Raw genomic sequence first — 26781 nt, 5'->3', positions numbered from 1 at the left:
GCGCGGAGCTGCTCCCCGGCAGCTCCCCCTCGGCAGCCGCTTCCCCCCCGAGCCACCGCCGCTGCCCGGCCTCCTCCGCCGCAGCCTCCAGCCCCCAGGCTCCCCCTCAGCCCCGAGGCAGCACCGGGGGCCCGACCGAGGCCGCGCGGCTCTACGCCGGCTGCGGCCCGCCCGCCCCTCGCGCTCCCGAGGCTCCGGGTCCGTCCCCCCCCTCCCCCCGCCAGCCGCTCACCTGCCGCCGCTCGGAGCCGCCCCCCCGCGGGGCCCGCGGCTCGGCTCGGCTCAGCGCGGAACGCCCGGCGCCCGGTGCCACCGCCCCGCCGGCCCCCCTTGGCGGCAGCACCGACCGCGGCGCGGCGCCTGCAGGGGGCGCCGATGCCCGTAACAAACCTGCGAACAAACCCGGTGTGTTTGTGTGTGTGTGTGTGAGCGTGAGGGGAATTTTCCGTGTGTGTGTGAGGGGAATGTACCGTAATGACCCGAGAGTTTCCCGTACTGACTCGCTGCGCGTGCCCTGCTTGAGGTGCACCCAGATGCGGCCGTGACAATAAATCTGTATTTCAACGAATAAAACCAACGCTTCACGGGCCGTGCCGGTCCTGCCCCTGCCCCGTCAGCGGCACCACCGGAGATTCTACTCGGGGGGCTTTCTGAGCCGCCCTTCGCTGCCACGGCCAAGCGGAGCCGGCGCCGTGCGCCCCTCGCCCTCTCACCTCGCCCTTCTGCCCCGAAGCACGGCCGGGCCCGCGGGACCCCCGCGCCCCACACAGCGGGACCTGCGGGGCGGCAGCGGGGCCGGCTCCCGGCCTCTGGCCTCCCCCCGCCGGCCCCGGGAAGGAGGGCGCTGGGCGCGGCGGCCGCCTCCCTCCTCAGCGCCTCCCGCCCGGGGCAGCGCCCGCTGCTCGCCGGGGCGCCGGCTGGGAGCCGCGGGGCCGGAGGGCGCAGGCCATGGCCTACCGGGAGCTGCTGAGGCGCTGGCACCAGGGAGTGCTGGCGGCGGACGGCGGCGACTGGGACGCGGCGTTGGACATCTTCTGCGGCATCGAGGAGCCGCCGTCCAGGATCTGCTTCAACATCGGCTGCGTGCACCTGCGGGCCGGGAGGCTGGAGGAGGCCCTGCGGGTGAGGGGCTGGCGGTGGGCTGGGGCCAGGCTCTGTCTCGGGCAGATGGCGCTTTCCTCACCTTGATTTCTGGGGGATTAGGGCTTGAAGGCACTCTTCTGAGACACCTTTCTCAAACTACTTAAAATCCAGTGTTCCTTACTCAGCGTGTCGGGCTGATAGCTTGGGTGTGAGTGGTGATGGTGTGGGGATAAAACAGGGAGCGCTGCAGCTCTGTGCATCCCTAAGTAATCCTGCACGAGCTAAGATTTCTCCAAAAGAAGTTGCTGTCCTGGACTGTATGAAGTTCAACAAGGCCAAGTGCCGGGTCCTGCACCTGGGGCGCAACAACCCCAAGCAGAGCTACAGGCTGGGAGATGAGTGGTTGGAAAGCTGCCTGGCTGAGAAGGACCTGGGAGTATTGGTTGATAGTCGGCTGAATATGAGCCAGCAGTGTGCTCAGGTGGCCAAGAAGGCCAACAGCATCCTGGCTTGTATAAGAAGCAGAGTGGCCAGCAGGGCTAGGGAGGTGATTGTCCCCCTGTACTCGGCTCTGGTGAGGCCGCACCTCGAGTACTGTGTTCAGTTTTGGGCCCCTCGCTACAAGAAGGACATGGAGGTGCTTGAGAGAGTCCAGAGAAGGGCAACGAAGCTGGTGAGGGGTCTGGAGAACAAGTCTTACGAGGAGCGGCTGAGGGAACTGGGGTTGTTCAGCCTGGAGAAGAGGAGGCTCAGGGGAGACCTCATCGCCCTCTATAGGTACCTTAAAGGAGGCTGTAGAGAGGTGGGGGGTGGTCTATTCTCCCACGTGCCTGGTGGCAGGACGAGGGGGAACGGGCTCAAGTTGCGCCAGGGGAGGTTTAGGTTGGATATTAGGAAGAACTTCTTTACTGAAAGGCTTGTTAGGTATTGGAATGGGCTGCCCAGGGAAGTGGTTGAGTCGCCATCCCTGGAGGTCTTTAAAAGACGTTTAGATGTAGTCCTTAGTGATATGGTTTAGTGGAGGTCTTGTTAGTGTTAGGACAGAGGTTGGACTAGATGATCTTGGAGGTCTCTTCCAACCTAGACGATTCTGTGATTCTGTGACTACCCTTGTCTTTTGGAAAGTGAGCTAGCTACCTGACAAGTGTGCTGAGATAAACTATTTCAGCATCTAGCAGCCAGCCTGTCTGCATGTCTCTCTATCAGCAGCCCAACAAAGAGATGTATATAAATACTTTGTCTTAAACAGCACAAAGAGGAGCGCAGGCTGTGCTGGAAGGGGCTGGGGCAGAGCTGTGGCAGCACTGAGCAGGGCCATTGCTGCGAGACAGCAGCATGGTGGTGCCCGAGAGCCTGTTTCCAGCCCCAATAAACGGGCACTTACGGGGAAGCAGCTCAGTTATGCTTCTGCTTAGATCAACGGTTGGTTGTTTATTTTGTCTTTTATAGCACAGTAGAGCAGACAAAGTAAAGTGTGCTGGCTGAGTCATGGGAGAGGCCAGCCACCTCTGCCGAGGAGCACAGTCACTCCTTAATGTCCTGCAACATATTTTCCCCATTGCAATGCTGTCCCTGTTTACACAATGTAAGGAAAGTCTGGGGTTGCAGGCTTGATTCATTATCTACACAGCATCTCATTGCAATGGTAAGTGTAGGACACACCTCCTAGCTTTCTCAGAAAGATACTAGGACAAAGCAGAGCGGGAAACCACTTTGAACCACTGTTTACATGCTGTTACCAGCTTTCCTGGTACTTACCTCTACTCAGCTGGGAAACTGGGATCAGAAATACCGATTTGTAGATGCAGTTTGTGAACCCCTTCTGTTTTCTCCCTTTACACACTCATCATCACAGGCATTTCAAACAGCCAGTTATCAGGGCAAGCTCTGCTCAAGGCAACAGGCTCTGCAGATTACAAAACCTCATGTGGCAAACATGGTTCATTTCTTACTGTCAGTCTGTTTTCCCAAGGAAGGATAAAATCCTGAAGCTTATCTCATACAGAGCCAAGACCTGAAAGGTGACTTGAAGCCATCTCCTGCCCTTCGGCCTGGATCACAGCCCTGCATTTCTTAAACAAGATGAGCTGGTCACAAGCCCAGGGATGGCTTCTGCACCCAGCTGGGTACATATGCCCAGACACTGACATAAGAGATCCTAACTGATCCCCAGGATATCTGTGTTTTTCTTTTTAGGCATTCAATAAAACAGTTACCAAGGACAACTCCCTCGCTGTTGGCTACTTTCAGAGGGGGTTCGTTTATCTGCAGTTGGAAATGTAAGTGATGCTCTTGCCTGTTCATTCTCTGGTTTTCTCCTTTTACTAAAAAATTATTCCTAAAATTCACTCCTCCAGTAATTTTAAGCAGTTCATAAGGTCTCATTTGGCCTTGTAAATCATGTCACAGGTCAGCAAGTCTTATCTCCCATTTACACAGGAGAACTGAGAAAATCTGAGCTGCACAACTCCAGGACCCCAAAGTTGGCTAATGTGACATTATTGTCATGTACACACAGAGAAAGAAGCCACTCCTATATGCAGGAGTGATGGGAGATTATATTGCCATCCAGTTTTTCACTGGGAATGAAAATATAATTGCACTAGTTGGTGTTTCTTCGCATGTTATATGCAAGTTTGGCCTTCCCAAAAACACAGTCTGCTGGCAGGCTTATGGATGGTAGTGCCCTGCCCTGGCCTAGAGCTGCTGCCCCTCCAGCCCTTGATCAGGTAACCACTGCACAGCCCTTCCCACATTTCATAGCCTGAAACCTCAGTGGGAACCTGTTTTGGTTTCAGTTGTATAGCTGGTATAAATTCAGACTAATCCCCTCCTTATCTTTAGAGTTTCTCCAAATTTCTACTAGCAGTGCTCTGGCCATTCATGTATGCTCACCATCAGCAGGTGTTTCCCAGCCCTCGCTTCTACCCTGAGATGTCTACTGGGACAAAACTGCCAGGAGCAAGCTGGGGAGGGAGCTTATGCCATTTGTTAACCTTTGTTCTTTACATTTTCTCATGCTTGGCAATGCAACTGTGCTTCAGGTATCAAAGCCTATTGTTTATCCCAAATAGCAAAATAATGCAGATAATCCTAGAGAAGAGATACACCGTGTTCATTTTGTATGAACTACCCAATAGGTAGGAACTACCCAATAGGACAGGAAGTTTTGTGGTCACAGGACGACATGTCTGTGGTGCCTCTCTCCTCATCCAGCCTGTCAGGAAGAATACATTGCTAGTTTGATTCTTGAACTTCATATTAGAGTCTTTAGCTTTTTTAAGTCTCAGTTTCACCTGTCATCTCTGCATTGTAGGTATGAAGAAGCTCTCTCTGACTATCAGATGGCCTTCAGTCATCTAAGACAAAATCCTTTCATTGATTACAAGCAGCTGGGGCTGAGGCACATTCTGTATGCATGGGAGGTAAGGGCCAATCTGTCTCAGTCATCCTTCCTCTCTGTTGGGGGTATTCATCATGTTTTCAGCAGTAGGCACTACTAACCCAAGAGCTTTTCAAGACAGTACGTTAGGACAGTAAGAAATTTCTGTTTGTGCTTTTATAATTAAGTTCCCTTAAAAAAAAAAAAGGTCATAAAACAATGTCATCTCTGAAGAGTTGTAACAAATTACTGTTTGAAAAGTGAAATTGTTTAGAGTAGATCCCCAGGAATTTGCCTTTTTTTTTTTTAAGCTTACTTGCATAAATATGCATGAAAGTTAGGTTGAAGTATAGACAGATAGGAACAAAATTTGTCCAGAATGAAGATTTTTAAAAAGCTCATGTGCACAAAAGCCATCTTTCCAAATGTAGCAACTTGTCTCAACATTATCTCTGTCTAACCTACATACTGGGCATCAAGCTGCATATTGCTTCTGTAACACTTCACGCTGCAGCTTTTATATTTTTCCACAGAGTTGACCTGCCACATCCTGTTCATAAAAGTCTGTCTGAACTGATTATAAATGTTTGTAATATTGAGATTGTAAATGACTCCTAGAAACTGTGCGTGCATTACTGCGAGCGTTCATTTTGTGTTCTGTCCTGAGTTCTTGCACACAGACAGAAAAGTAGATACAGGAAATAAGTATTTAATCCCTTACTCCTGCCAGAGGAGTCATTGTGCAACTCAAATCAAGCATGCCCATGAACCAGTCATTCAGCCTTGCTTAATTTCTGTGCTCATTATACCTGGCAGGAAGAAGCTATCCTTGGCATCTGTAACACTACCCAAACCTTACTGTTTTTAACAGTTTCAGTGCCACAGTACTGCTTTCTTTGAGCTCAGACACACCTAGAAATAATAGGTTCCCTTTAAAAAGCACAGGGCTACAGGAGTGCCCGATTTCATTAGGAGGAAGTTGGTGCTCTTTGATATGAATATCCAGTCCCTTGCTCCGCATGCTCTACGTATTACCAGGATGTGTGCCCTCACGGTGCTGACACTCTGGACTCAGGATCTACATCCTGATTCATTTCTATCTCACTCTGACATCTACCTGCAGCTCATTGTACAAATTACGCAGACAAAAGCCTTCTGCAGAACTGTGCCATCAGCTTTCCCCAGGTATGGCCTCTCAAAGGCTGTATCTGATCCTCTCAAAGCAAAGGAAATTTTGGTGGATGGTTTAGAAATCCTGAGATTTTTTGCCTCTTTCAGGGCTGTAGTACCTCTACTGAGCTGAGTGAAAGCTGCTGCCTTGTCTTTCCAAGAGGGAGTATCTCTGCAGTTCCAATAGGTGTTCAACATGACCATTGTACCCTGAAAGAACAATTTTCTATCGTGATGAAGGAGTGAAGGAAAAGCATCCTACTACCTGCACATCTGTCCCAAGCACAGCTCACATCCAGATACACAAAGCAGTTTACAAACTGATAACCATCACTTAAAATAATAAGAAATTGGAGGGAGGCTATTGGGCCACACTTCTGTCTTGTAGGCCAGCAGCGTTTCTGTACATTACCTGTTGGCCAGTGACAAGAAGGAAAGTTATCCTGTTACTTAAGCATATAAATTAAGGCTTCCTGACACCCAGTTCGTGATACTTCCACACTTTGCCACTTCAGCAAAGAGTGTACTTACATGCTGGGTAACAAGCTACAGCTAACAACTTACACATTCAGAGCCCACTGCAATGGACAACAATTTTAGTTAAGTTATTCCAAAGCAAAAGAGAATCAGAGTAATTCTGCACAGCAAAAAATATTACCTAGTTACATGCATAAAAGAACCCATGCAGCTTGCCAAGGAAGTCCTCACTGGCTCCTTAGACACAGAAGGAATAAGATCAAAACCTGTGTGGCAGCAGAGTGTTCATCTGCTCTTCTCCATGCCACTCCTTGCCTTGAACAGAACTGGACTGACAGCTCCCAGCTGGGAGTACAGCTTTTATCTCTTTCCACTCTGATTATGATTTTTTTTTTCAACTGTGCTCCTCACAGTGCCTCTCCTGTAATCAGGGGAGCAGGTTTGTGCTGCTGCCATATTCACAATGTTTCTGTGCCAGGGCCCTCTTGCTTGGCTGAGCTTTGTAGGTTGCACTGGGTGGTTGCTCAGTTGCAGCCCCCTGAGCAGCAGGCAGACAGCTCTGCTCCCTCCTTGCTGGCCTCAGGTGCTGTACAGCACTGCAGCAGCGCAGTGCCGGCTGCAGCAGTGGCAGGAAGCCAGAGTCACCCTAGACAAGGCTGTCGTGTGGAGACCTGAAGGAAGAACAGCAATGTTGGCCTTGGCCCTTGAGCAGGTGCAGGTAAGACCACGTCTGTGGGTTCCTGGGGGTGTGCCTTTGGCTCAAGATGATAAATCCAAGATAAAAACATGCTAATTATTGTATCTGTTCAGGTTTTCCTGTCAACCCACCTGCTTGGTCTCCTGGGGACAGTCTAGGCCATTTCTCTGTGATGCTCTACCAAACTTCAGCTAATCTAGTAATTCCACAGAAACACCAGAGTTGGGAATTGTGGGATAACTTCTCAGGTTGGGGAGGGTACTTTCTAGTCCCCACTGTTCAGGAGCTTAGTTATATTCATACGTGTACTATAAAACAAGTTGTCTTATGGAGTGTTTAACTGCAGTACCCCTTCAAGGGCAGATTTTGATGGTCTCACTTTTCATGAAACTGTCTGACTTTTTTGAATCCTTTTGGCCTCAGTGATAATTAGTGGCAGCTCAGACATAAATGGCGATCACATTTAGAGCTTGAATAGAGCGTAATCATGTTTATGGAGCTGGTTCTAAATAATACTTTTCGGTTAGACTTTTTTTATGATCAGGAACGACTTACAGGTCTCCGATTTACTTTCCCTACCTCCATAGGTCCTTATCTTACTTGTATCCTTTCTAAAGATTTATCACTTTTTAAATCTGACCATCTCTTTTAGCATCATGACCGCATTTTACATTAGCATATGATTTACATTGGCTATTTGCATGATACTCATTGGTTGCATAAACTGACAAAACAAAACCATCAGAAATCAACTACAGAAACTGCTCAGAGATTTTTTTAATAAGCCTTACTGTACTGCCCTCTCTTCCCACCTATCCCATGCTGACAGAGTCAGCCTTTGATTAAACACTAGGTAGTGGCTACTGCACTCACTAATTGTCATGTGCTTGTTAAACCTGAGTGACCTTTTTCAAGTTCACAACTATATTTTTTGCTCCATTGTCTTCCTGGAGCTGGTTTCACACACACACGGAAGCTATACTTGCTTTTCACTGCTGCCATATTTCATTTAATATTAACTGATGGTTTTCCTTTATCTTCTTTCCCTGCCCTAGAATCATCTGTTTTTAGAGCCTATGCAGGTTCCCCTTGGAGAATTTTTCAGACCACGGAAGAAGGAAGTTGAACAGTTGGATTCAAAAGATTTCCTGGGTAAACCCAAGGTAAAAGACATGTTTAGATTAAGATTAAGAGCAAGAAGATAAAAATTCCACCTCCTGACATCTCCAGAGAGCATTATTGCTGGACACTCCAGCAATCAGTCAGTGCACTAGTGGAGACCCAATGGCAGAACCGTCAGGACTTGCAGTGAGTCAAGGCATCTTAGACACACAAATCAAAATCTGTTAGAATTGACACCTCTTCTATCAAAATTGCACATTGCTGCTAAAAAAAGCTTTGAATCTTAGTCACTTAAACTCTGAAAAAGCTGAGTGTGCTTAGGGAACCTTGTGGTTGTCATTGTGCTGACAACGACATTTTCAAAGGAGCGCTTTCCTCCAGCTCGCTCCTACTCACTGCTGCATTCCCACTGGGACAAATGTGTGTTCGGGAGACAAATGCTTTGCCACATACTTTAATGCAAGTCAGCAGAGAATTTCTCTGATCCCTTCTGTGCCCAGTGCATTCATCAGAAGTGCCATAGGCCATAGAGCTCTTACATGAATAAAGGAACAGGAAAGTAATTCACTCACATACTTTTGAAGAACTTTGGAACAATGAAAAAAACGGACAAAAACAGCGGAAGCTGTTTTGGGAGTCTAGCTCTCGTTTTCCACTATGTGCATGGCCCTACTTTATGAAGTGGGTCTGAGTGAATAATCTTGCAGGAAATCTCTTCATCCACCTTGGATTCATATTTTTATTTCCCCCACAGGTGATCTCGTCCATCATTCCCAATGATGAGTACATTGGCTTTGAACCTCTCAGGCCTCAGGTGAGCAGGACATAGCTGTGAAAGGTGGAATGGAGCAGTCATGGAGCTCCATGTAGGGCTTCAGATCCTAACTCTGTCACGGTAAGAGTGTATGATGAATGTGGTTAAAAGGGGAAGACAGAAAATACCACACGTGAAGGTCTACCCCATTCAGAGGGACAGTAAATAAGACAGTGCCTTTGCTATATTACATGCTGTTATAAATAGATTCTGTTGTTTCCTCCACAGAAACAGGGCTTTTATGAACCCAGTGCTGATGCTGTACGGTAAGTGTTCAGTTCCAGCCTGGTCTAACTCTGCTCTTACTATTTCTGCTCAGAAAGTCGCGTTTTGTCCTCTGATGTCTTTGTTTGAGAACTCTATGATCCACAGCCACCTCCCCCAAAGGGTGGGGTGAATACAAAATGCACAAAGGTTTGTGGCTGCAAGAGATACTGCAACTGAAAAGAGTTTGACAGTTCTCATATCATTTTATCATATAAAGATATCAGGGCAGTTTGAAAGAACTGATTCGATGATTTTGGGATACAGGCAAGGATCATGCTGTGGCTGGGAAATGGGAGCAGAGAGGCTGTAGAACCTGCTCAGGTCAGTGGCAGAGGCTGCTCAGCTGTCTAGTCCTAGTTTCCAGGACAAAGTGTGTTCACTACCTGGTTCAAAAATCATGAAAGTCGTTTGGTTTGGTGATCTTGTACCAACAGAACTTCAAGGCTGAATTTAGTCATTGTTTTGATCTGGAGGATGTTTATCATTATTTTCATTCTTTCTTTCCAGAGACCGTGAATCGGGCTACTATCGAGTTTTGTCCCATTATTACCTTGAGGACTCAGAGAAGTTGGCAGTGAAAGCCAACAGTTTGGTCTTTGTGCTAGCAAGAGGAGCGGATGGCTGGGCTACAGCCATACATGACGGACAGGTAAGGGAAACGGAGGGGCTTTCCAGCAGAGACCACAGTCCTGCTGTGAACAGAAGCTCACTGCAGTCCACTGATCACATCCTTGGGGACCCATTTATGGCACTGCAGAGCTGAGGATGAGTTCAGGAGCTCATTTCCGCAGACCAGTTACTAACCATAGGTGTCTCTGATGCTTGGCTCCCGTCAGCTTCTCCCATTCACCTCTGTGTCCACAAGGGCGTCTTTGTGGGCATTTGTGCTCTCTACTGTATGGGATCCTGTGGTGGAATCTGGTACGATGACAGTCATGAAGGACCACATTTTAGAGCAGTATTTGTCACCAGGGAGTTCTAATGGAGCCAAGGAGATGGCCTGGTCCCTAACTAGATATAATGTATAAATAGATTGAATAGAAACAGATAAATATGACAACATGGAAAATTATTTTGTTGACATAAGCCATTTCTCACATCTACGTAAGTTCTTTGAAAAAGTCAGTGCATACCTGGATTAGGTTGAGCCAGTAAACGTATCGTTAGCCTGTATTTCAAATAAATAAATAAAAAGATTGTTCATAAAACCACAAAAAAAAGGGAGCTGGTTAAGCACAAGGGGCAGCGCTTTGAGGACTGATTACAGCTTAAAAGAGAAAAAAAGGGTGGGCATAAATGTACATGTTTTTGTTTGTCTGTTTTTAAGAAAGGATGTCCCAACAGAGAATCTGCTGTTACCTCAGCATTTAGCATATTTTTAAGTGATATCGTAATAGTAGTAGTGATATAGTGCTTCTTAAGGTGATAATGTTCCATGACAGACAGTCAAATCATTCAACATAGCATAGACCTGGAGCTAACAGTGAAGAGCTACAGAAGGATTTGAATATGCTGGTTGACTGGTCAGTAAAGTGTCAGACAAAATTCAAAGTCAAGAAGAGTAAAACATTACACATACTGGAAAGAATTAAACATAATTACTCTCAGTTGATCAGTTGAAATTAATAACTCTGTAGCAGCGATTGATAAAAGTCGCAGGAAATGGGCTGGTACCCCTTGACATCCTTGCTGCTTCTCTCCCTGAGCATCTGTTTTAGGAGCAGGGTGTTGGACATGGGTTGGTGTTTGGTCTGTCACATCACAGCCACTCCAGTAGCCACACTGCTTTCAGCAGAAAAAGATGTAAAAGGACCCTTGGATTATGTTCACTGGTTTCTGAGCACAATCCATATGGGATACTGGGCTCATCCCTGGGCGTGCCATGGGCACATTTGCAATAGGGTGAAAAGGCAACAGTGCTTTGCAAGGGCAGAAGCAGTGCAAACTGGTGTTAACAGAAGATGGACTCGGGTAGGCTGGAGCTGCCACAGCAGCAGCTCCTGTCTCAGTTCTGTGCTTTGTGTCCCACAGAAGCTGCGCATACCGACCTCTCTTCTGGAGCCTGCCTCAAAGATGGATAAAGGGGTGAGCTGACAAACTTGCAACCCAGGGAGAGAGGAAGGGACTGAGAAATACATTCAGGACATTTGTTTGTAAGACTATCACAGAATAGAAGAGTGGTGTAAGATAAACACAGTGTTTGAGCTCAGACACAATGTTTGAGCTCAGACACCTTAAATGAGGACTAAGTGCTCTTGAACTGGAACAACAGAAGGGTTAAAAGCAGGAAAAATGCTTATTTTTTCTATACATCTGATCTCATTACAGCAAGATGTAGGGGCTTAGACACATATCCAGGCACAGTGGCTTGTATCACAGGCAGATATAGGTATTGTTTCTTATCTGCAGTGGGCTGATGGATCACACAAACAGGAGCAGCTGCCACAGCGCTCCTGACCAACTGTCACATTGTTGTCACAATGAGTCTGAGGGCATGAGATGTGATCGTTCAGCCCCCAGCCTGTTCCCTTGATGTCTACAGCCACCAGACTTAGCACAGAAGCGGGTGAGGAGCGTCTGCATGTTCTAGTTTGCCAGCAGAGCAAAAGCAGGGAAATCTGCAGTGGGATAGTAATATCTTAAACAGGCACAGATTTTTGCCTGGAGGCCATGTGCCTAAGCCCTCAACCCTCACCTTTGACTCAGGAAAACTTCCTTCGTCTCCCATAGGCACCTCCATATGTGATCTCAATTCTTCTCCATCCAAACCCAATGCAGCAAGGTGTGACTCAGACCCTAGTTGCCTCTGAGAGATTTTTCAAGCTTATGGTTGTTTTAATATTCCTATGATTTTTTCCTCCAAATGAATCCCTGGCCATAGCATGCACTTGGGCATTTGCTTCATGAACTGGTCTCCCTAGGGTTCTCTCTGGGGTTGCACCCTGAAATTTATAACCTGTTGCAGGCTCTGTCCTGAACACTGGCCTTGCTCACTCTCTGGTGTCTTCTTCTCACTCCTTTCTGATGCTGTTCTGTTGCAGAAGATCAGCATTGGGATTCCTCTCCCTCCTGCCCAGGTGCCTCCCAACCGACTCCATGTGAAGCAGACACCAGGTAGTCTCCTGGGCCAAGGACCTGAGTGGGTGTTTTGTGAAGCTGGTGTGCCCAAAGCCCCCAGCTTTAGGGGTGTGTGGAGAGGCTGCCTGTGTGCTAATGGGTTGCAGAAGATCTGTGTGGGGCCTCTGCTGACTACAGGGTCTGTTTCTGTGCTCTTGTTCTGCAGAATCTCCTGGTGGAGTGAATGCTTCTGCAAATGATGCTGGTTCCCAGATGGGCTTTGAGGTAAGGTGTTTCACAAACTGAAGCTGTCACAGCCTCAGGAGGTTGTAAAAAGTGCAAAGATCAGATCCTCCAAAATTCCTGAGCTGCCCCAAAACCACTGGGGAAAAAAAAAAACTCCTCCTCTGTCCATTTTGCCATTCCAGAGAGGCCTTTCCTCCAGCACTCCCATGTCTGTGACCATACAGCTTTGTGAGGCAACCCAAAGTTGAAGTTTACCTGGGCAATGCCCTTTTGCCATCTTCCAATGAGCCAGAAGCCCCAGGCATGGCAGTGCTCTCAGGCACACACTTTGCAGCCCGTTTTGCAAGAGAGAGCAATCTTTGAACTACCTGCAGTCCCTTACCAGTGTGACATTTTGTGTTCCTGTCAGTCTGGGTACCACAATAATTCACTCACACTAGCTTTCTTCTGGGATGATGTCCTCCAATGCACTTCTTTGTTATTACCAACCACTGTGTGTGATGGAGCTGGAATTGCTCCTCTGTCCGCCTGGGGACAGCACCTCTCTGGCAGTGTCAGCTGCAGATCAGCTCTGCTGCCTTGTCTTTGCTGCCTATGTTTGTAGGGATTTTGGTCTCATTTTTCGTCAGCTGTACTTCTGACAGAAGGCAGCAGGACACGGGGCCTTGGCTGCACCTCTTCAGCTGGCTGGAGGTCTTGGGGCTCTGCTCATATAGGTTTGGGGTTGTGTGTATCTGTGTGATCAGACCCAGAAACAGGCTTTCTGGGTCATGGCAAGAACATTTGATCCCAGGCTTTGAACACATAGCTTCCCCCCTCCAACATTAAGGTCTTCATTTTGATGCTATGAGCTTCCTTAATAACCAGGATGTCCATGCTGCCACATCTCTCTGCAGATCCCAAACACCCAAGGAGATGCTTCATCCGTCCTGGACAGACCAGCTGTGCTGCGAGTGCGTTGCGAGTGCATGGTGGTGGTGAGGGCAGGCGAGGTGCCGTCTCTGCCGGAGCTGCGGGCCCTTCTACGGGAGCGCTTCAGCCAGCAGGCAGAGCGTGGGAGGCTGAGGTAGGCTCTCAGTGTGCATGCCTTCCCTGCAGTGTGTGACAGCAGTGATTTCCCTGAGGACACAGGCAGCTGACTGTGTCTGGTCTCTGGGAACATTTAATTACCATAGAATCATAGAATATCCCGAGTCAGTAGGGACCCGTAAGGATCGAGTCCAACTCCTGGCTCCACACAGGTCTACCCAAAAATTCAGACCATATGACTAAGAGCACAGTCCAAATGCTTCTTAAACTCCGACAAGCTTGGTGCTGTGACTGTTCCAGTGCACAACAACCCTCAGTGAAGAACCTCTTCCTGATATCCAGCCTGAACCTCCCCTCTTGCAGCTTGACACCATTCCCTTGGGTCCTAATTGGGGTCATTTAACTGGAGGCTCTTTCCAGAGAACCTGTACCAGTGGGGGAACAGAAGGAAAAACTCTGTACATATACAGCTGCTGTATATTGGATTTTTCCTGCCCAACTCAGCCTTTAAGACACTCTAGGATCAATGCAGAGCAATCTGGGAGTCTGGCCTAAGTGTTAATTGGTCCTGGGCTGAAATCCCACTGACAGCGACACCCCTAGGGGCACACAGTCAGTGCAGTCATGAGAGGTTAGAATCTACCCCTCAAGTAAGTGTCTAAGGAAGTGAATCTCTTCCTAACAGTGCCATTTCTGCCCACTGAGCATGCAGGATGGCCCCGTGTCATCGTGCAAGGTGATAAGCTGGAGCTGGTTTACAAAGCGAGCTTTGGAGACTGAAGATGGTAGATGGCTAGAAATACCTCAAAGCTTGTCTTCAAATCAGATGATTTGAGCCATGTTAATGAACCCTTGCAGCTACAGGCATTCGGATGGCAAAGAACTGGGTGCAGTTTCAGGAGAGGAAGATCTAAGGAAGATGTGGCAGCAGCTGACAGATGGCAGGCTTACACTCTGCTGCCAGGTACGTGGGCCGTGACAAGCTTCTCTGCTGTGCTGGTCTCTAATCTCTGCCTTGCAACCTCCATTCTGACTTTCTGCTCTAGGACTTGGACTCCCACTCAGGCAGACCCATCCTCTACCGGATGCTGGCTCAGCACGCTTACCCTGCACAGGGACCAGGGGACCTGGAGTTCAGCAAGGGGGACATGCTGGATGTTCTCTCTGAAGGTAGCTCTCCAGGCCTGTCTGCAGGCTGTCCCAGGCCAGGCTTTCAGAGTCTGATGCAGGGAGGGACTGGGGAGTGCATGGCTTCTCCGATGCTGTTTCAAGCTTGTGCCCTCAGGATGTGCAGACCTGCGCTGGGTTTTGCCCAGAGTTAAATTCCAGCCATGAAAACTCTCCCTAATCCTGCTCCTAGGGGTCAAAGCTAATCTTGCTTCTTTATGTTTCCCCAGTGAATGAGGAGTGGCTTGAAGGACACTGCAATGGCAAGACTGGCATCTTCCCCAAATGCTTTGCAACCCAGACCAATTGTGGTGCTACCTTCCCATAGGGAACAGGAGCCTTCTCCAGCCTGACTGCACGTGGAGCCCACTGCCATCAGTCCTGTCTGCCAGGGGTAGGAGACACCAGTACCAGCTCATTTGGCCATAGCCAGCCTAGCCAGGAGCTCTGAACAGGAGATGACCCTCACAAACAGATCCCATGGGGTCTGTTCCAGCAATTTGACAGCATTTACTATGGCCTGTTCCCAGATATGACATTTTTACCTCTGTGCTTCCACTGCCAAAGATTTGCTTGTACGGGGCAGAGAGAGGAGGGAAGAATCTGATGTTTGGCTATGGGAAACATCCATGCAGCAACCAGGGGAGTCTGCCAGAGCTCGGGAGCTCAAACTGCAGGGTGGGAAGATTCTCCTTTGCATGGAGGAATTCACCCCATCTCCCTTGCTGCTAAAGTTCAGGCTGGGAAGGCTGAGCCTCACTCTAATGAAGCAAAGGGAAGCTGACTGTGAGCAGGAGGCAGAGCACTCCCTGGGCCCCTTGTCCACATATTCTTATCTCCACCAGAGAGAGCTGCTGCTCTTTTGGAAGGCTTTTGTAACTATTTTGCAGTGGGGTATATGGGATAACACCCTGGGTTAGGACCATCATGGATCTACCGGAGCCAAAGGGCTCTGATCATTTATTAGGCCAGATGCCTTTGATTTTTTTTCTCAAGCCCTTAAAAAGTCCTACCTGGATTTTACTGCTGTGTGGACAGGGGTCTTGCAGTGCAGAGGAGAGGTAGCTGTGGAAACATCCCTGCTCACAGCAGCCCTGGGCTTTGTCAGAGGCTTGGAGGGATTGTGGAGGGGTCTGGCTGGGCAGTGCAGCACTGGGCTGGTAGCTGTAGCTTGAAAGACTGAAATGACTGTCTGGTTCCTGCAGCTGAGATGGTCTGGGCTCTGCTGATGTAGATAAAATACTCAAGTGCCTGGAGCTGCAACCTGCCGTGGATTAAGTGTCTGACAAAGCTGAGCTATATAACTTGAATATAAAATAAACTCTGAGCCAGAGTTGGCAGTTCTTAAATCAAGTTCTGATTGTATTTTTCTGCTGAGATATGCCAGTAAATATCTTAAGGACAGCTGTCAGTCAGTCTGTCCTTGGAAAGATTTTCTGTCACATGCTACAAAAATCTTGCACATCTTGCACAGGGCAAGATAAAGAAAATGTCAGTCCTCCTTAGCGTTTAGGTGGTCACCACTGCTCTCCAGCACCCATTGCCTCCCATGGCTGCAGCTGGCTGGCTGCTGGGAGAGCCAACCCACGAGGACTGGAAGTGCCAATGGATGGAAACTCTGCTAGGCTGGTTAGCAACCTTTGTGTTTGAAAAACAAAAAGAGGTTTATTTCTAGTTTGAATTTATATGGCTTCATCTTCTAGCCACCTTGTCTCGGTTGGCCTTTGTCAGCCTGATTGAAGACATTCCTGGAGTCAGGCATTTCTTCCTCTTAGAGGTGCGTAGGGAGCTCAAGATGCCTTTGCCATCTTTGATGCCTTTACAGAGGTGGCTCAAGCGGGCCTCAAGAGCAGTGGAGGTGAGTCTAATGCCCTTCACCATCTTCCCCTTCCACCCTCTCTTGCACCACTTTCCCTGTCTGGTTTAGTGGGCAGGGTGCCCCTAGCTTGGATACTGGGAGCTACTTGGATTTCCAGAAACACTGAAGGAGAATTGCCAACAGGCCCACAACTATGGCCAGCACAATGAAGGAGATGGCACCTGCCCACAGACTGGGCTGGTGCCCCTTGAGGTGTTCCAGAGGCTCCGTGGGGATCATGTTGGTGAAGTTCAGCATGAAGCCCAGCGTCCAGCCGATGTCTGCGTTTGCTGCCTGAGGAGACAGAGCAGAGGAGATCATCAAAATGTGCCTCTCCCAGGTAGTAAAGGACTCCCCTTGCTTTGCTGCAAGGGACTGGTGGGTGCCTCTCCCAGGAGCTGCCTCAGCTGTGATTTCGTACACAGACCTGGCAGGGGCAAACCTGGTCTTGGCAGCACCATTTACACTGAGAGCTTTGCTCTCCCCCTTTCTCAAGGGCTAAAGGGCAGCTGAAATGATTGCTTTGGTCCAGATGTACCTCTGTCTTCCTTCCTCTACAATCCTTTGAATTTGGACATGTTCAGTTTTAGATAGGTCATGGGACCACCATCACCTCCCTGATGCTTGCGTGAGTTCTACCCAAAATCAGAGATCAAAGTGGCCAAATCCTGCTCTGCATCCCTCTGCCCCCCTTAAAATTAGGTTACATCCACGCCAGAGTACATAAGAGCTGGGGGCAGAGGTTTGGGGGCAGGCAGGAGTGAGTGAAGCTGTGCTGGGTGCCTGGGTGACAGGCATGAGACAGGGACACGTTTCTAGTTCAGGGGACTCCAGGGCTACTGCTGCTGAATGTGTCCTCGGGCCAGAGTAAAGATGTGGCCACAGCCCCCTGTCCACTCCTGCTGCCCCACAGGGCTTTTACCTTCTGCGCGAAGTGGATGCTGCTCCATGTGTGTTCATTGAACTTGTAGCCATCAACCAGCAGCGTCAAGATATAAGTTGCCACGGAGCAATACGTCTGTAGGTATTTGTCCTGCGGGAAGGTCTTTACCAGCTGCGGGGCCATCAGGGGACATGGTGCAATGAGGAATGAAAGAGATGTTCAGAAACCCTCCCTGGCCCAGGGAACAGCAGGGCATGTGCTTTCTGGGCAGAGCTTTGGGGCAGGGCAGGCACAGGGCTCCTTTCTGCCCTGTACAGGGCTCTCACCTCTTGCCAGGTCTTGTTGCAGAAGGCCCAAACTGTGGTGTTGACATGGGTTAAAGACTGTTGGCTGGTCAGGTTCAGGAAGTGGAAGGCATAGTAGAACCCAGCAAATGCCTGAGGAAGAAGGGGTGATGGTGAAAATGACATCTCCCTCCACACCCAAAGGAAGGCTTCTTCTCACAGCCCCTCTGGGCTGGGGTCAGCACTGCCATCCCTGTCCCACAGGAGTGGGATGACAGGAGATCAGGAGGGCTGCCTGAGCCTGTGGCAGAGCATCTCACTGCGACTGCTTGGGCCAAATCCTAGTGTAAGGCCTGGCCCAGGGGACCTTCTGTCTGGGGACAGACAGATTTCCATGTAATCCCTGGTGTTCTGCATGCAGCACCCACTTGATGGTCTACCACAAAGACTTGGAGCTGGTGGATGAACCCTGGGACTGCTGCTTGCACGTGGAAGCCTGGCCAACTCAGACTTGTTCCTTGAGAACAAGATCTTCCCATTTCTCTCAGACAGGGCTGGGACTTCGCAAGAAACAGAAGGAGGAGAGGTTTGCAGATGGGACTGGCTTTGGGGACCCCTCTCTCCTTACCCCCTCCCACAACCAGCAGTAGAGGAGACTCCCACCCTCCGTCCTCCCCACACCACCACAGTGGGGCCGGAGGCTCCTTACAAAGAACTGTCCCCGCACGGGCGGCTGATAAACCTCGTTGAACCCGCACGTCCTGTTGGTCCCACAGGTGAAGTTGAAGAGTTTCTGCATGGCAGCGCTGCACGCCGCCGGGTCCCCTGTCCCCGTTACCGTGAGGACCTGTGCAGGGCTGGGTGTGCTCGGTGCGGAGACACAGGGGCTGTTGTAGAGCTCTGCCATGGTGACGTTCTCCCGGTATTCCCTGGGGTAGCAGGGGTGCGATATGTGCTGGGAAGACAGGTTGCCCTGGAGAGAGAGGGAGGCATTACCAGTGCTCGGTGTGGGATGCCAGTGAGACCCTACCCCACAGCTCAGCCTGCGCTTACATCCTCCCAGAAAGCAGGATCTAGACCCTCCTAGGCTCTGATTTCTCCCCTCCTAGGATCTGAGGAGAAGCAGAATCCATCCTTTGGATAATTTTAACCTGCCCATGACTTTTGCTGGTCCTGCCATTGACCCTGCTGTTGAGCTGGGCAGGAGTGGCAGAGCCACTGCCTCCCTGTGAGGCTGAAACCTGTGCCTGAGTTCAATGTACGCGCTCTGCGTGTGCAGAAAGGTTGTTCTTGGCATCTGGTTTGTCCCCACAGCATCTCGCAGGCCCTAACCCAGGAAGGACTGAAGGTGTGTTCTATCTGCACACTTCTCAAGCATCTCCATCTCTAATGCAATTGGGCTGTGCCCTCCACGGGAAGCGAGGGGGGAGGACACTGGTTAGTGGTGGAGCCGTGTGCAGGAGAGGGTGTTGGGAATCCTCTTTGGGGCAGAAGTCAAGGGGACAAATGAATTTAATCCCCATTAACAGTTATCATGTCTGCACTGAGTCATGTGGAGTCTCAGCTCCACACCCCACCTGCTCTCTTATTTAAGGGCACGAAGACTGGAGGCTCGAAAATCCTAGCCAGGAGGTGCCAGATCATGTCTGTGGGTGACTGGACTCCCTGTCCTCTGCTACCTGGATGTTGCATCTATTGTTCAGTGGCCCTTAGAACCTGGTGGCCTTTTGAACCACCGGAATTAAAATGAAGCTGACACCTGGAAACCACCCAGGAAAATGCCCCTATCACTGGGAACAGGGAAGAACCTAAAGATACAGCTGGGCTAGGGAAATGATGAACAATGCCGTTACGTGACAATAAAGGGGCAGAAGGGAGCCCTAGCAGGGAACCAGCACCACCTTCCACCTAAATCTGAGATTTTTTTCATTCAGTACATAAAGTCTAAGCCTTTCCCAGGTTCTTGAATTTGTGAAACTTCTCTGTTCCCTGACACACATCCAAATTTTTTGGAAGATATTTTTCAAGGCAGTGGGAAAAGGTTCAGATCCTGTTTACCAGTGGCTGCGATACCTGGTGGAGAGTTGCCATTAGCATCTTCAAGGCCTGCATCTGCCCATAGCAGAGGTAGCTGTGGGTGTAGAGCGAGTAGTTGGTGCCATACAGCCTGAAGAGGACAGATGTGTTTTTGTCCTCAATGGTTACTCCGGGCTGGAAGGTTATTTGTGTTGAAGCACCTCCAAGGTCCAGAGCTCCCAGAACCTCCGTGTCCTGTGGATGTTCCCATTTTTCTGCAAAGGAAAACTAGCCCCATAAAATGGCAAGTGTTAGTGTGAATTGAAGGAAATCATAGTCCCTGTCCCTTCCCTCAAGGTTTTGTGGTTTAAAAGCCCCAGAGAAAGGTTCCACATTCTGTGTCCCTGTTTAACCCCTCGCTGCTCATGTCCTCCTCAACCCACTTAGATCTCCATGTAGCGTTGAGGTCCAGCCCCTTGGCTACTGCACATCAGCTTGGATCCAGGGACTTTGAGGAGGGAAAGTGTAGCTGGGCTGAGCTGGACACAAGATCCTCCTGTCTCTGAGTTAATCATGTCAGTAGAGTCAAAGGTGCAATTCACAACAACAGGCCACATTTGTTTGGGTAACTATTGCCCTAAAACAACATTTTTCTCTACTCTGGGAATAAAGAAACCTGGCCATAATTCAGACAGGGATACACAGGCTGCATAACCCCCATGCCCTCTCCTCTGGCCTGCACCTTGATGAGCGTATCCAGCAGGTAGTTGACGGTGATCCAGCCGAAGGAGCCTTCCTCGTTCCCTGTGAGGATCTGAGCTCCACGGAAGTCCACTGGGTACTCTCGTATGGCGTTGGTGACCTCAGCGAAGACCTGATCAGCTTTTGTGCTATTTTGCTTCCTGCAGAAGGAGATAAACCCCACATGGTGAAGGAGGCAATTGCTGGGGAGTTTTCAGGGCAGAGCTAACAGTTAAAAGGCTGCTGTCTTCTGCAAAGTAATGGAACTACTCGGAGAGAGGGCACGTGCCCCGTCCATCCACCGCTCTACCTGTGGGCTGTCTCTTCTTCAAGCCACCAAATCACTAAACTGATGCATTGGGAGTCCTAAAAATGCTGCCCGCAGGCTCTGCCTGAGCAGATGGGAAGGTAAATACAAGGCTGGAACACCTCTTACATGAAGAAAGGCTGAAACGGTTGGGGTTATTCAGCCTGGAGAAGAGAAAGCTCTGGACAGACTAAAGCGGCCTTTTATTATATAAAGAGGGCTTATCAGAAAGACAGAGGAAGACTTTATACTGGGAACTGCAGTGACAGGACAAGGGGCAATGGTTTTAAACTGAAAGAGGGTAGATACAGATTTGATGTAAGGAAGAAAATTTTCACAATGTGAGCGGTAAGACACTGGAACTGGTTTCCCAGAGAAGTTGTGGATGCCCCATTGCTGAAAGTGTTCAAGGCCAGGTTGGGCAGGGCTTTGAGTAACCTGGTCTGGTGGGAGGTGTCCCCGCCTATGGCACGGGGTTGGAACTAGGTGTTTGTTAAAGGTCCCTTCCAACCGAAACCATTTTGTGATTCTGTGATTCTAAGTCTGGTAAAGGAGGTTCCTCCTCCTTCAGGGCACTGTCATGCTGCTGCTGGTGTGGGCTGTGGGCTTTCCCCATGGGCACAGTGAGTCATGTCTGTTGGACACCCCCAGCAGGCTGCAGAAATGGATGCTCTGCTCATTGCCATGGTCTGTCCGGGCAGCAGCCCCCAAACCCCCTGCCTCTGCATCCCAGCCTCATGCACCAGCTAAGATTCAGCAACGTGTGGTGGGGCAGCGCCAGTACCTCAGCAGCCGCATGCCCGCTGTGGCCCCCAGGTAGGCGGGGGTGTCCCGCTGCTGCTCTGCAGGGATGAGCGTCATGGCCTTGTCCAGGCAGGGCTTCAGGCTGGCTCCAGCCCCAGCGGGGTCATCTGCGTAGCTGGAGATGCCAGATCCTGCAAGAGAGCACCCCCTGATGGAGCCAGCCCAGGAGGGATGTGACAGGACAATGGGGGACATATCCGCCCAGACAGCCTAGAAGCCCCCAGGTTTTTTCTCCGTGTACCCAGATCAGGCATGCCCTTGCCAAGGTTGTCCCCAGAAGGGCACTGCTCAGAGCTGGTTTGCCTGGAGGTGGCACATGTGCCATGGCCACGGCATCTGCAGAGACAGGTGGTGAGCGCCTGTGATGCTGAGTGCATGCTTAATCCCAGCGAGGCCAAACAGCAGGAACATAGCCATCCAGTCCCGCAGCACTTGGTTAACAAACATCGTGGTTCCTTATCTCCCCAGGGGAGGGGGAAGCTCTCGTTTGTCCTGCTGGGAGGACGTGCGGAGCTGATACGCACACGTGGAGGTACTCTGTGCGCAGCTCAGTGCAAACAAAATCTTTCTATTTTTAGAGGCTGGTGCCAGAACTGAGCACCCAGCATGGTCCTGTGGTGGGTGGGGATGGTTAATATCACTATTTACCTTCCCCCGAGTTCTGCATTACAGTATTGTCACTAGCCCAATTGCCCTCTCCCTTACCCTTTGCCCTCCACCAGACCTTTGCTTTGGAGCAGTTAACCAGTAACTGCCACACTGCAGCCACAGAGCCTTGATTTGACATCAGGGCAGGCTCTGCAACCTCTCACCCCCTTGTCCAGGCACTGTCCCCTAGCCCAGTGGCCTTCGCCAGTCCCAGCCCAGCTCACTGTACCATCTACCTGGCCCTACCCACAACAGCCACCACTGTCGGGCACCAGGACCCACCAGCTGCGGCGTCCCCAGGCAGAGCAGAGGCTGGGCAGAGGGGCAGACCTGTCCTGGCACACTCACCATTCACGGTGCACATTTCCACCTGGCTGACAATGCCTGTGCCATTCTCCTTGTTCGCAGGCCACTGGTAGATGTAGAGAGCCGTGTGCGTGGAGCCAGCGTCAAACACCATTCCGTACTGGGGAGGCAGAGGGGACACGAGGTGACAGGGGGTGCAGAGCACCTTCAGCTGGCTGCAGAGCTAGGATTGCTGCAGGAGAGCTGGCAGAGCTCCCTGTGGGCATGGGGAACTCAAGTGGCAAAGCAAAGAGCATCACCAGAGCAGGCAAAAGGTGACATTGCAGTCACCAGCTGTATCGGAGACAAGGCTCCATCACAAGCCCTGGGAGCCAGCAGGGAAGGTATCTTGGTACTCTGCGAGGAAAGGACCGCATGTGCTGTCAGCAAGAAAACCGTGGCACACCCACATGGCATGCCAGCCTGCATGGCCATTTGTCCCCATCTTGGTGACAAACAGCACGGCCTGCCTGAAGCATGGGGAAAATCTCCTACCAAGGGTTAGCCAACACGCAAGTGAGAGCAGGTAGCTGAGCTCCTGCCAAGGACCTTACCTTAGTGCCGGGAGGCAGAAACACATCCTTCACATTTACGGCACTCAGTATGAGGGCAATGATACCGAAGACACAGGTGGCTGCTAGGAGACCTGCGACGACCTTGGCTTTGTACTCCATTCCTCCTCCAACCTGCAAGAACAGCCCCAACCCCCAACTTAGCACACCTGCATTTGCATGGCCAGTTTTGAAATGCAGATGTCATGGATGGAGATGGGACCTGTCAAGATAGAGCTTCTCCCATGTACTGAACAAGGGCTGGAAGCCATTCTCAGAATCACAGAGTCACAGCACGGCTGAGGCTGGAGGCACCTCTGGGTCCCTCTGGTCCAAGCCCAGCAGGGCCACCCAGAGCAGGGTGCCCAGCAGGAGGGCCCTGAAGATCTCCAAGGAGGGGACTCTACAACCTCTCTGGGCCTCACCTGTGCCAGTGCCCTGTCACCTGCACGGCACAGCAGTGCTGCCTGGTATTCAGGGGAGGCTGGAACACTCCTGTGCTCCAGGTTGAGCCCTTTGCCTCTTGTCCTGGCACTGGGCACCACTGATGAGAGCCTGCCTCTGTCCTCTGTGGTCTCCCTCCAAGCATTTCTAGGCACTGATGAGATCCCCCTGGAGCCTCCCCTTCTCCAGGCTGAGCAGTTCCAGCTCTCTCAGCCTCTCCTCACAGCAGAGGGGCTCCATCTTCATGGCCCCATTCTGCAGTGTCCAGCTGCTCTTATGGGAGGCCCTTGGCAGTCTCACCAAGACACCCTGTCCTTCTGAGCCCTGCCTCACTGGGGGATTTTCAGATAGGCTTTTTCAAGATAGGAGTACTCAAACTGGGTGGAAGGTGAGGATCTCCCTTTCCAGCAGCAGCAGTAGGGAAGTGGCTAACACGAGACACAGGCTGGCAGCAGGACCATGCCCTGGTTGGTTCCCAGTGGGGCTGTCCCCTCTGGGGTGCAGAGCCACATCCCTCTGGCACCCACGTGCTGCCATCAGACCCTGCACCCTCACACAATCCATCCCACAGACTTGGGACCATCAGATCACATAAAATAGAACAGTCCAGATGGAAGGGACCTGGAAAGATCATCAGGTCCAAATTTCCCCAAATGTCATGGGAAAGGAAGCCTAAATGAGATTATCTAGCACCCTGCCAAAGTGCATCTTGAAAACCTCCAGTGATGGGGATTCTACTGACATCTGTTACTCAACAGTCTCAGACTACCCTAGGATCCCTCTCCATGCAGGGGAACAGCATCTCCATGAACATGTCTTCTGCCTGCTCCAGCTCCCCTTGGCTCTTGGTGATTCTGCAGCAGGAAAGCAGACACACAGGGGTGGTGTCCGGGCTTGCAGGCGATCGATGCTCAAAGTTCTCCCGCAGCACCTGAAGGGTGCCAGAGGCAGAAAGCTCCCTCTGATCTGGGCACACACAGCCACGCTAGCCAAGCTGGCATGCTGATGGTCACAGGAAGGCAAGGCCAGCGAGGCACTGAGGAGCCCTTGGGAAATGGATTGGGCCTTATGCCTCCCCTCGCCTGGCCAGAGCTCAGCTCCCAGCAGAATCAGCCCTGAGGCACCAGTAAGAAATTGCAGCAGAGAAGCAAAGCCCAAGGGCCTGGTTCTCCACAGCAGCCTCACCACACAGCAGGTGACATGTTCACATGCTCACCACCCTGAGGCCACCCCAGGTATGTGCTTTTCTACACACACAGCTCTCCCTCCTCCTCCTGCATCAGCTTGTTCCGCAGCACCAGCACACGCAGCGTGCCGGCAGGGAGCGAGGCTGACCTCCAGCTGTGGCATCAGGCTGCGAGCCTGATCGCAGCCACGCGACAGATGCCCCGAGAGCCCCGGACACAACCTAGAGAAGTGGTCTAACCCAAATGGTGCTTTGGGGGGCACCTCGGGGTGTGCACTTGGCTATGTGGTTCTCCCAAGAATACATAAAAAATTCCCTCACCTTTCAGACTGGCCAGATCAGCAGTTTCAATGGGAGAGAAAAAGATCTTCGGCAAAGTCACAGGAGATGCTGATTCCTGTTTCAGTCAGCATCTCCAGTGACAAACAAGGGTGACCAGTGCCCTGTGTGACATCAGATGTATAATGATGGGTGACAGCTGTTCTCTTCTGTTCCGTGTCACGGCACATGGCACACAGAAACCTTTATCAGATTTCCTTTAACGGGAAACATTTATCAGACCTTATCCAATACCCCAAAGCCCTGCCCTGTATGGTAACAATAGAGACATGTAAGATGGCGATGAATTCCTGTATTGTCACATATCCAGTCCTATTAGCCCTGCTGGAGTCCGCACAGGTGTAACTGTGTTATTGGGCTGTACCTTCCCTTCTCCTGGTTATAGAGCAAATAGAAAAAATCCTATCCCAGCATGCATCATGGAAAATCCTGTCCCAGCCACTGTGTAATGGTAACAAATTGCACGGTCTTGTGTGCGGGAGCAGGTGCGAAACTACCTCCACCTGTTCTTGGAAGGGACTAAATTCCATTTTTTCTTGGTAGCAGGCAACACCCAAAGGCTGAGCGTGCAAGGCCAGGGGATGAGAGCAGGGCATGGGGAAGGAGCCCTGCAAGTGGAAAACAAGGAGGGAGGGATGTGAGAAGCCGATGGATCTGCCCTGTTTTTCAGTAGCACCTCAAGGCTGGCCAGGAGCCCGTATCTGCTGCTGTACCTGGCACGGCGCTCTCAGGGAGCAGGTTTGGGGCACAAGCAGAAGGGAAAGAAAAGCGGTGATGCCCCCAGAGCAAAGGAAGAGGCATGCTGCTGCACGGCTCAAGCAGCAATGCCCAGATGTTTCAGCATGCAGAAAGTTTGCAGCTGTGCACGCTGCTTGGGCTGCTCTTGCACTGGTTTGTGTATGACCAGACACAGAGAAGTGATCTGCCAACAGCTGCAGGACAGCATCTTGCAGTGTCCCTTGAGGGAAGGGAGGGAGGGAGGAAGGGGAGCCTCAAAATTAAGGAGAAAACTCTTGCAAGCACTGTTGGATCTAAACTGTGTGTTGCTCGGGAGAATGAAAATCAAACCTCCCCACCGTGCACATGTGGGATTTGGATGTCAAAAAGTTCTTAAAGTTATATGAAAGGGGGTGAATGCACACGCTGGGAGCATCCCTGCCAGGCAGAGTGGTCCCCTGCCTCCCATCCCTCCCACCAGCGTGGGGGCTCAGCAGGGCCCTCTACATCGCCTCTGCACCCCATACCGTGGGCACCTCGAGCAGCGAGCAGCGACCCAGTGCCCTCCCGCTCACCTCCCCAGCCCACAGCACGTGTTTATCCCCAGCGTCTGGCTCTGCTGCTGGCCAGAGCGCCCCAGCAGCTCTCAGCCCCCCGGAGCAAAGCCTCCTGGAGGGGTGCCCCGGCCCCCTCCCCTGCCCGCAGCTCACCTGGGCTGCTCCCGGCACAGGGCCAGGCTGCCGCTCGCCTCGGTGTCAGCACGTACCTGGAGTGCGGCGCTCGGTGCCTGGGACAAAGGCTGCCCCGGAGTCCCCCGTATGGCCCTCCCCTTGGCCCCAGACCAGCAACCTGCCCAGGAGAGCGCTTGTCCAGGAGGCAGCAGGGCTGAGGCTGGGGAGCCCGGGTGAGAACAGCACCTGGCATTAACCACTTTGCTGCTGGAGGAGAGGCTCTGCCGCCGAGATCTCCGCCTTTGTGGGTGGTTTGGGTCCGCACATGCCTGGCAGTGCTGGCAGGGCTCGGCAGGGCTCGGCAGGGCTCAGCTCTCCGTGAGTCCCATGAGAGCCCCAGTCCTCTCCTCTGCACCTCGAGGAAGCCACCAGGACCAAGACAGCAGCTGAGATCTGGGAGAGGGGCTTCTGCCCCA

The 26781-nt window shown here is 51.1% G+C and overlaps 3 protein-coding genes across 17 annotated transcripts in view; 1 reads left to right on the top strand and 2 right to left on the bottom strand.

Moving 5' to 3' along the window:
- Positions 1 to 351, bottom strand: part of EXD3 (exonuclease 3'-5' domain containing 3) — a 297604-nt gene extending 297253 nt beyond the window's left edge. For 7 of the 12 annotated variants that reach the window (XM_035564655.2, XM_035564661.2, XM_035564669.2 and 4 more), the window contains exon 1: positions 233 to 332. The gene's annotated coding sequence lies outside the window, so the exon portion shown is untranslated. Of the gene's footprint in view, positions 1 to 232 lie in introns of all 12 variants that reach the window. The other 5 variants (XM_035564656.2, XM_035564670.2, XM_035564679.2 and 2 more) reach the window with 2 other exon arrangements.
- A 514-nt stretch (positions 352 to 865) lies between these two features.
- On the top strand, positions 866 to 15862 carry NOXA1 (NADPH oxidase activator 1). 3 transcript variants are annotated; one of them, XM_035564706.2, is made up of 15 exons: positions 866 to 1122; positions 3280 to 3362; positions 4400 to 4508; positions 6696 to 6830; positions 7865 to 7972; positions 8686 to 8745; positions 8974 to 9011; positions 9520 to 9661; positions 11044 to 11097; positions 12054 to 12126; positions 12296 to 12354; positions 13212 to 13381; positions 14203 to 14308; positions 14391 to 14514; positions 14742 to 15862. In XM_035564706.2, the coding sequence occupies exons 1-15, from the start codon at positions 949 to 951 to the stop codon at positions 14837 to 14839; spliced, it is 1533 nt and encodes a 510-aa protein (XP_035420599.1). In that variant the 5' UTR covers positions 866 to 948; the 3' UTR covers positions 14840 to 15862. The 3 variants fall into 3 exon arrangements, with proteins under 3 accessions (XP_035420599.1, XP_035420600.1, XP_050570566.1); XM_035564707.2 differs by lacking the exon at positions 11044 to 11097 and having other exon boundaries at positions 878 to 1122; positions 14742 to 15842; XM_050714609.1 differs by lacking the exon at positions 14391 to 14514 and having other exon boundaries at positions 878 to 1122; positions 14742 to 15842.
- A 152-nt stretch (positions 15863 to 16014) lies between these two features.
- On the bottom strand, positions 16015 to 26551 carry ENTPD8 (ectonucleoside triphosphate diphosphohydrolase 8). 2 transcript variants are annotated; one of them, XM_050714608.1, is made up of 11 exons: positions 26401 to 26551; positions 24900 to 25114; positions 22952 to 23083; positions 22401 to 22518; positions 21385 to 21535; positions 20295 to 20454; positions 19610 to 19840; positions 18246 to 18509; positions 17579 to 17689; positions 17292 to 17423; positions 16015 to 16663 (listed from the first exon to the last, which is right to left on the bottom strand). In XM_050714608.1, exons 3-11 carry the CDS (start codon positions 23069 to 23071, stop codon positions 16472 to 16474), a joined length of 1479 nt encoding a protein of 492 aa, XP_050570565.1. In that variant the 5' UTR covers positions 23072 to 23083; positions 24900 to 25114; positions 26401 to 26551; the 3' UTR covers positions 16015 to 16471. The 2 variants fall into 2 exon arrangements, with proteins under 2 accessions (XP_050570565.1, XP_035420601.1); XM_035564708.2 differs by lacking the exon at positions 24900 to 25114 and having other exon boundaries at positions 26345 to 26551.
- Positions 26552 to 26781: the final 230 nt, after the last annotated feature.

The sequence above is a fragment of the Cygnus atratus genome, chromosome 19, assembly GCF_013377495.2.
Source record: "Cygnus atratus isolate AKBS03 ecotype Queensland, Australia chromosome 19, CAtr_DNAZoo_HiC_assembly, whole genome shotgun sequence".
NCBI classification, from domain to species: domain Eukaryota; kingdom Metazoa; phylum Chordata; class Aves; order Anseriformes; family Anatidae; genus Cygnus; species Cygnus atratus.
The sequence above is the reverse complement of the archived record's forward strand: the minus strand, read 5'-3'. Positions and strand labels throughout refer to the sequence as shown.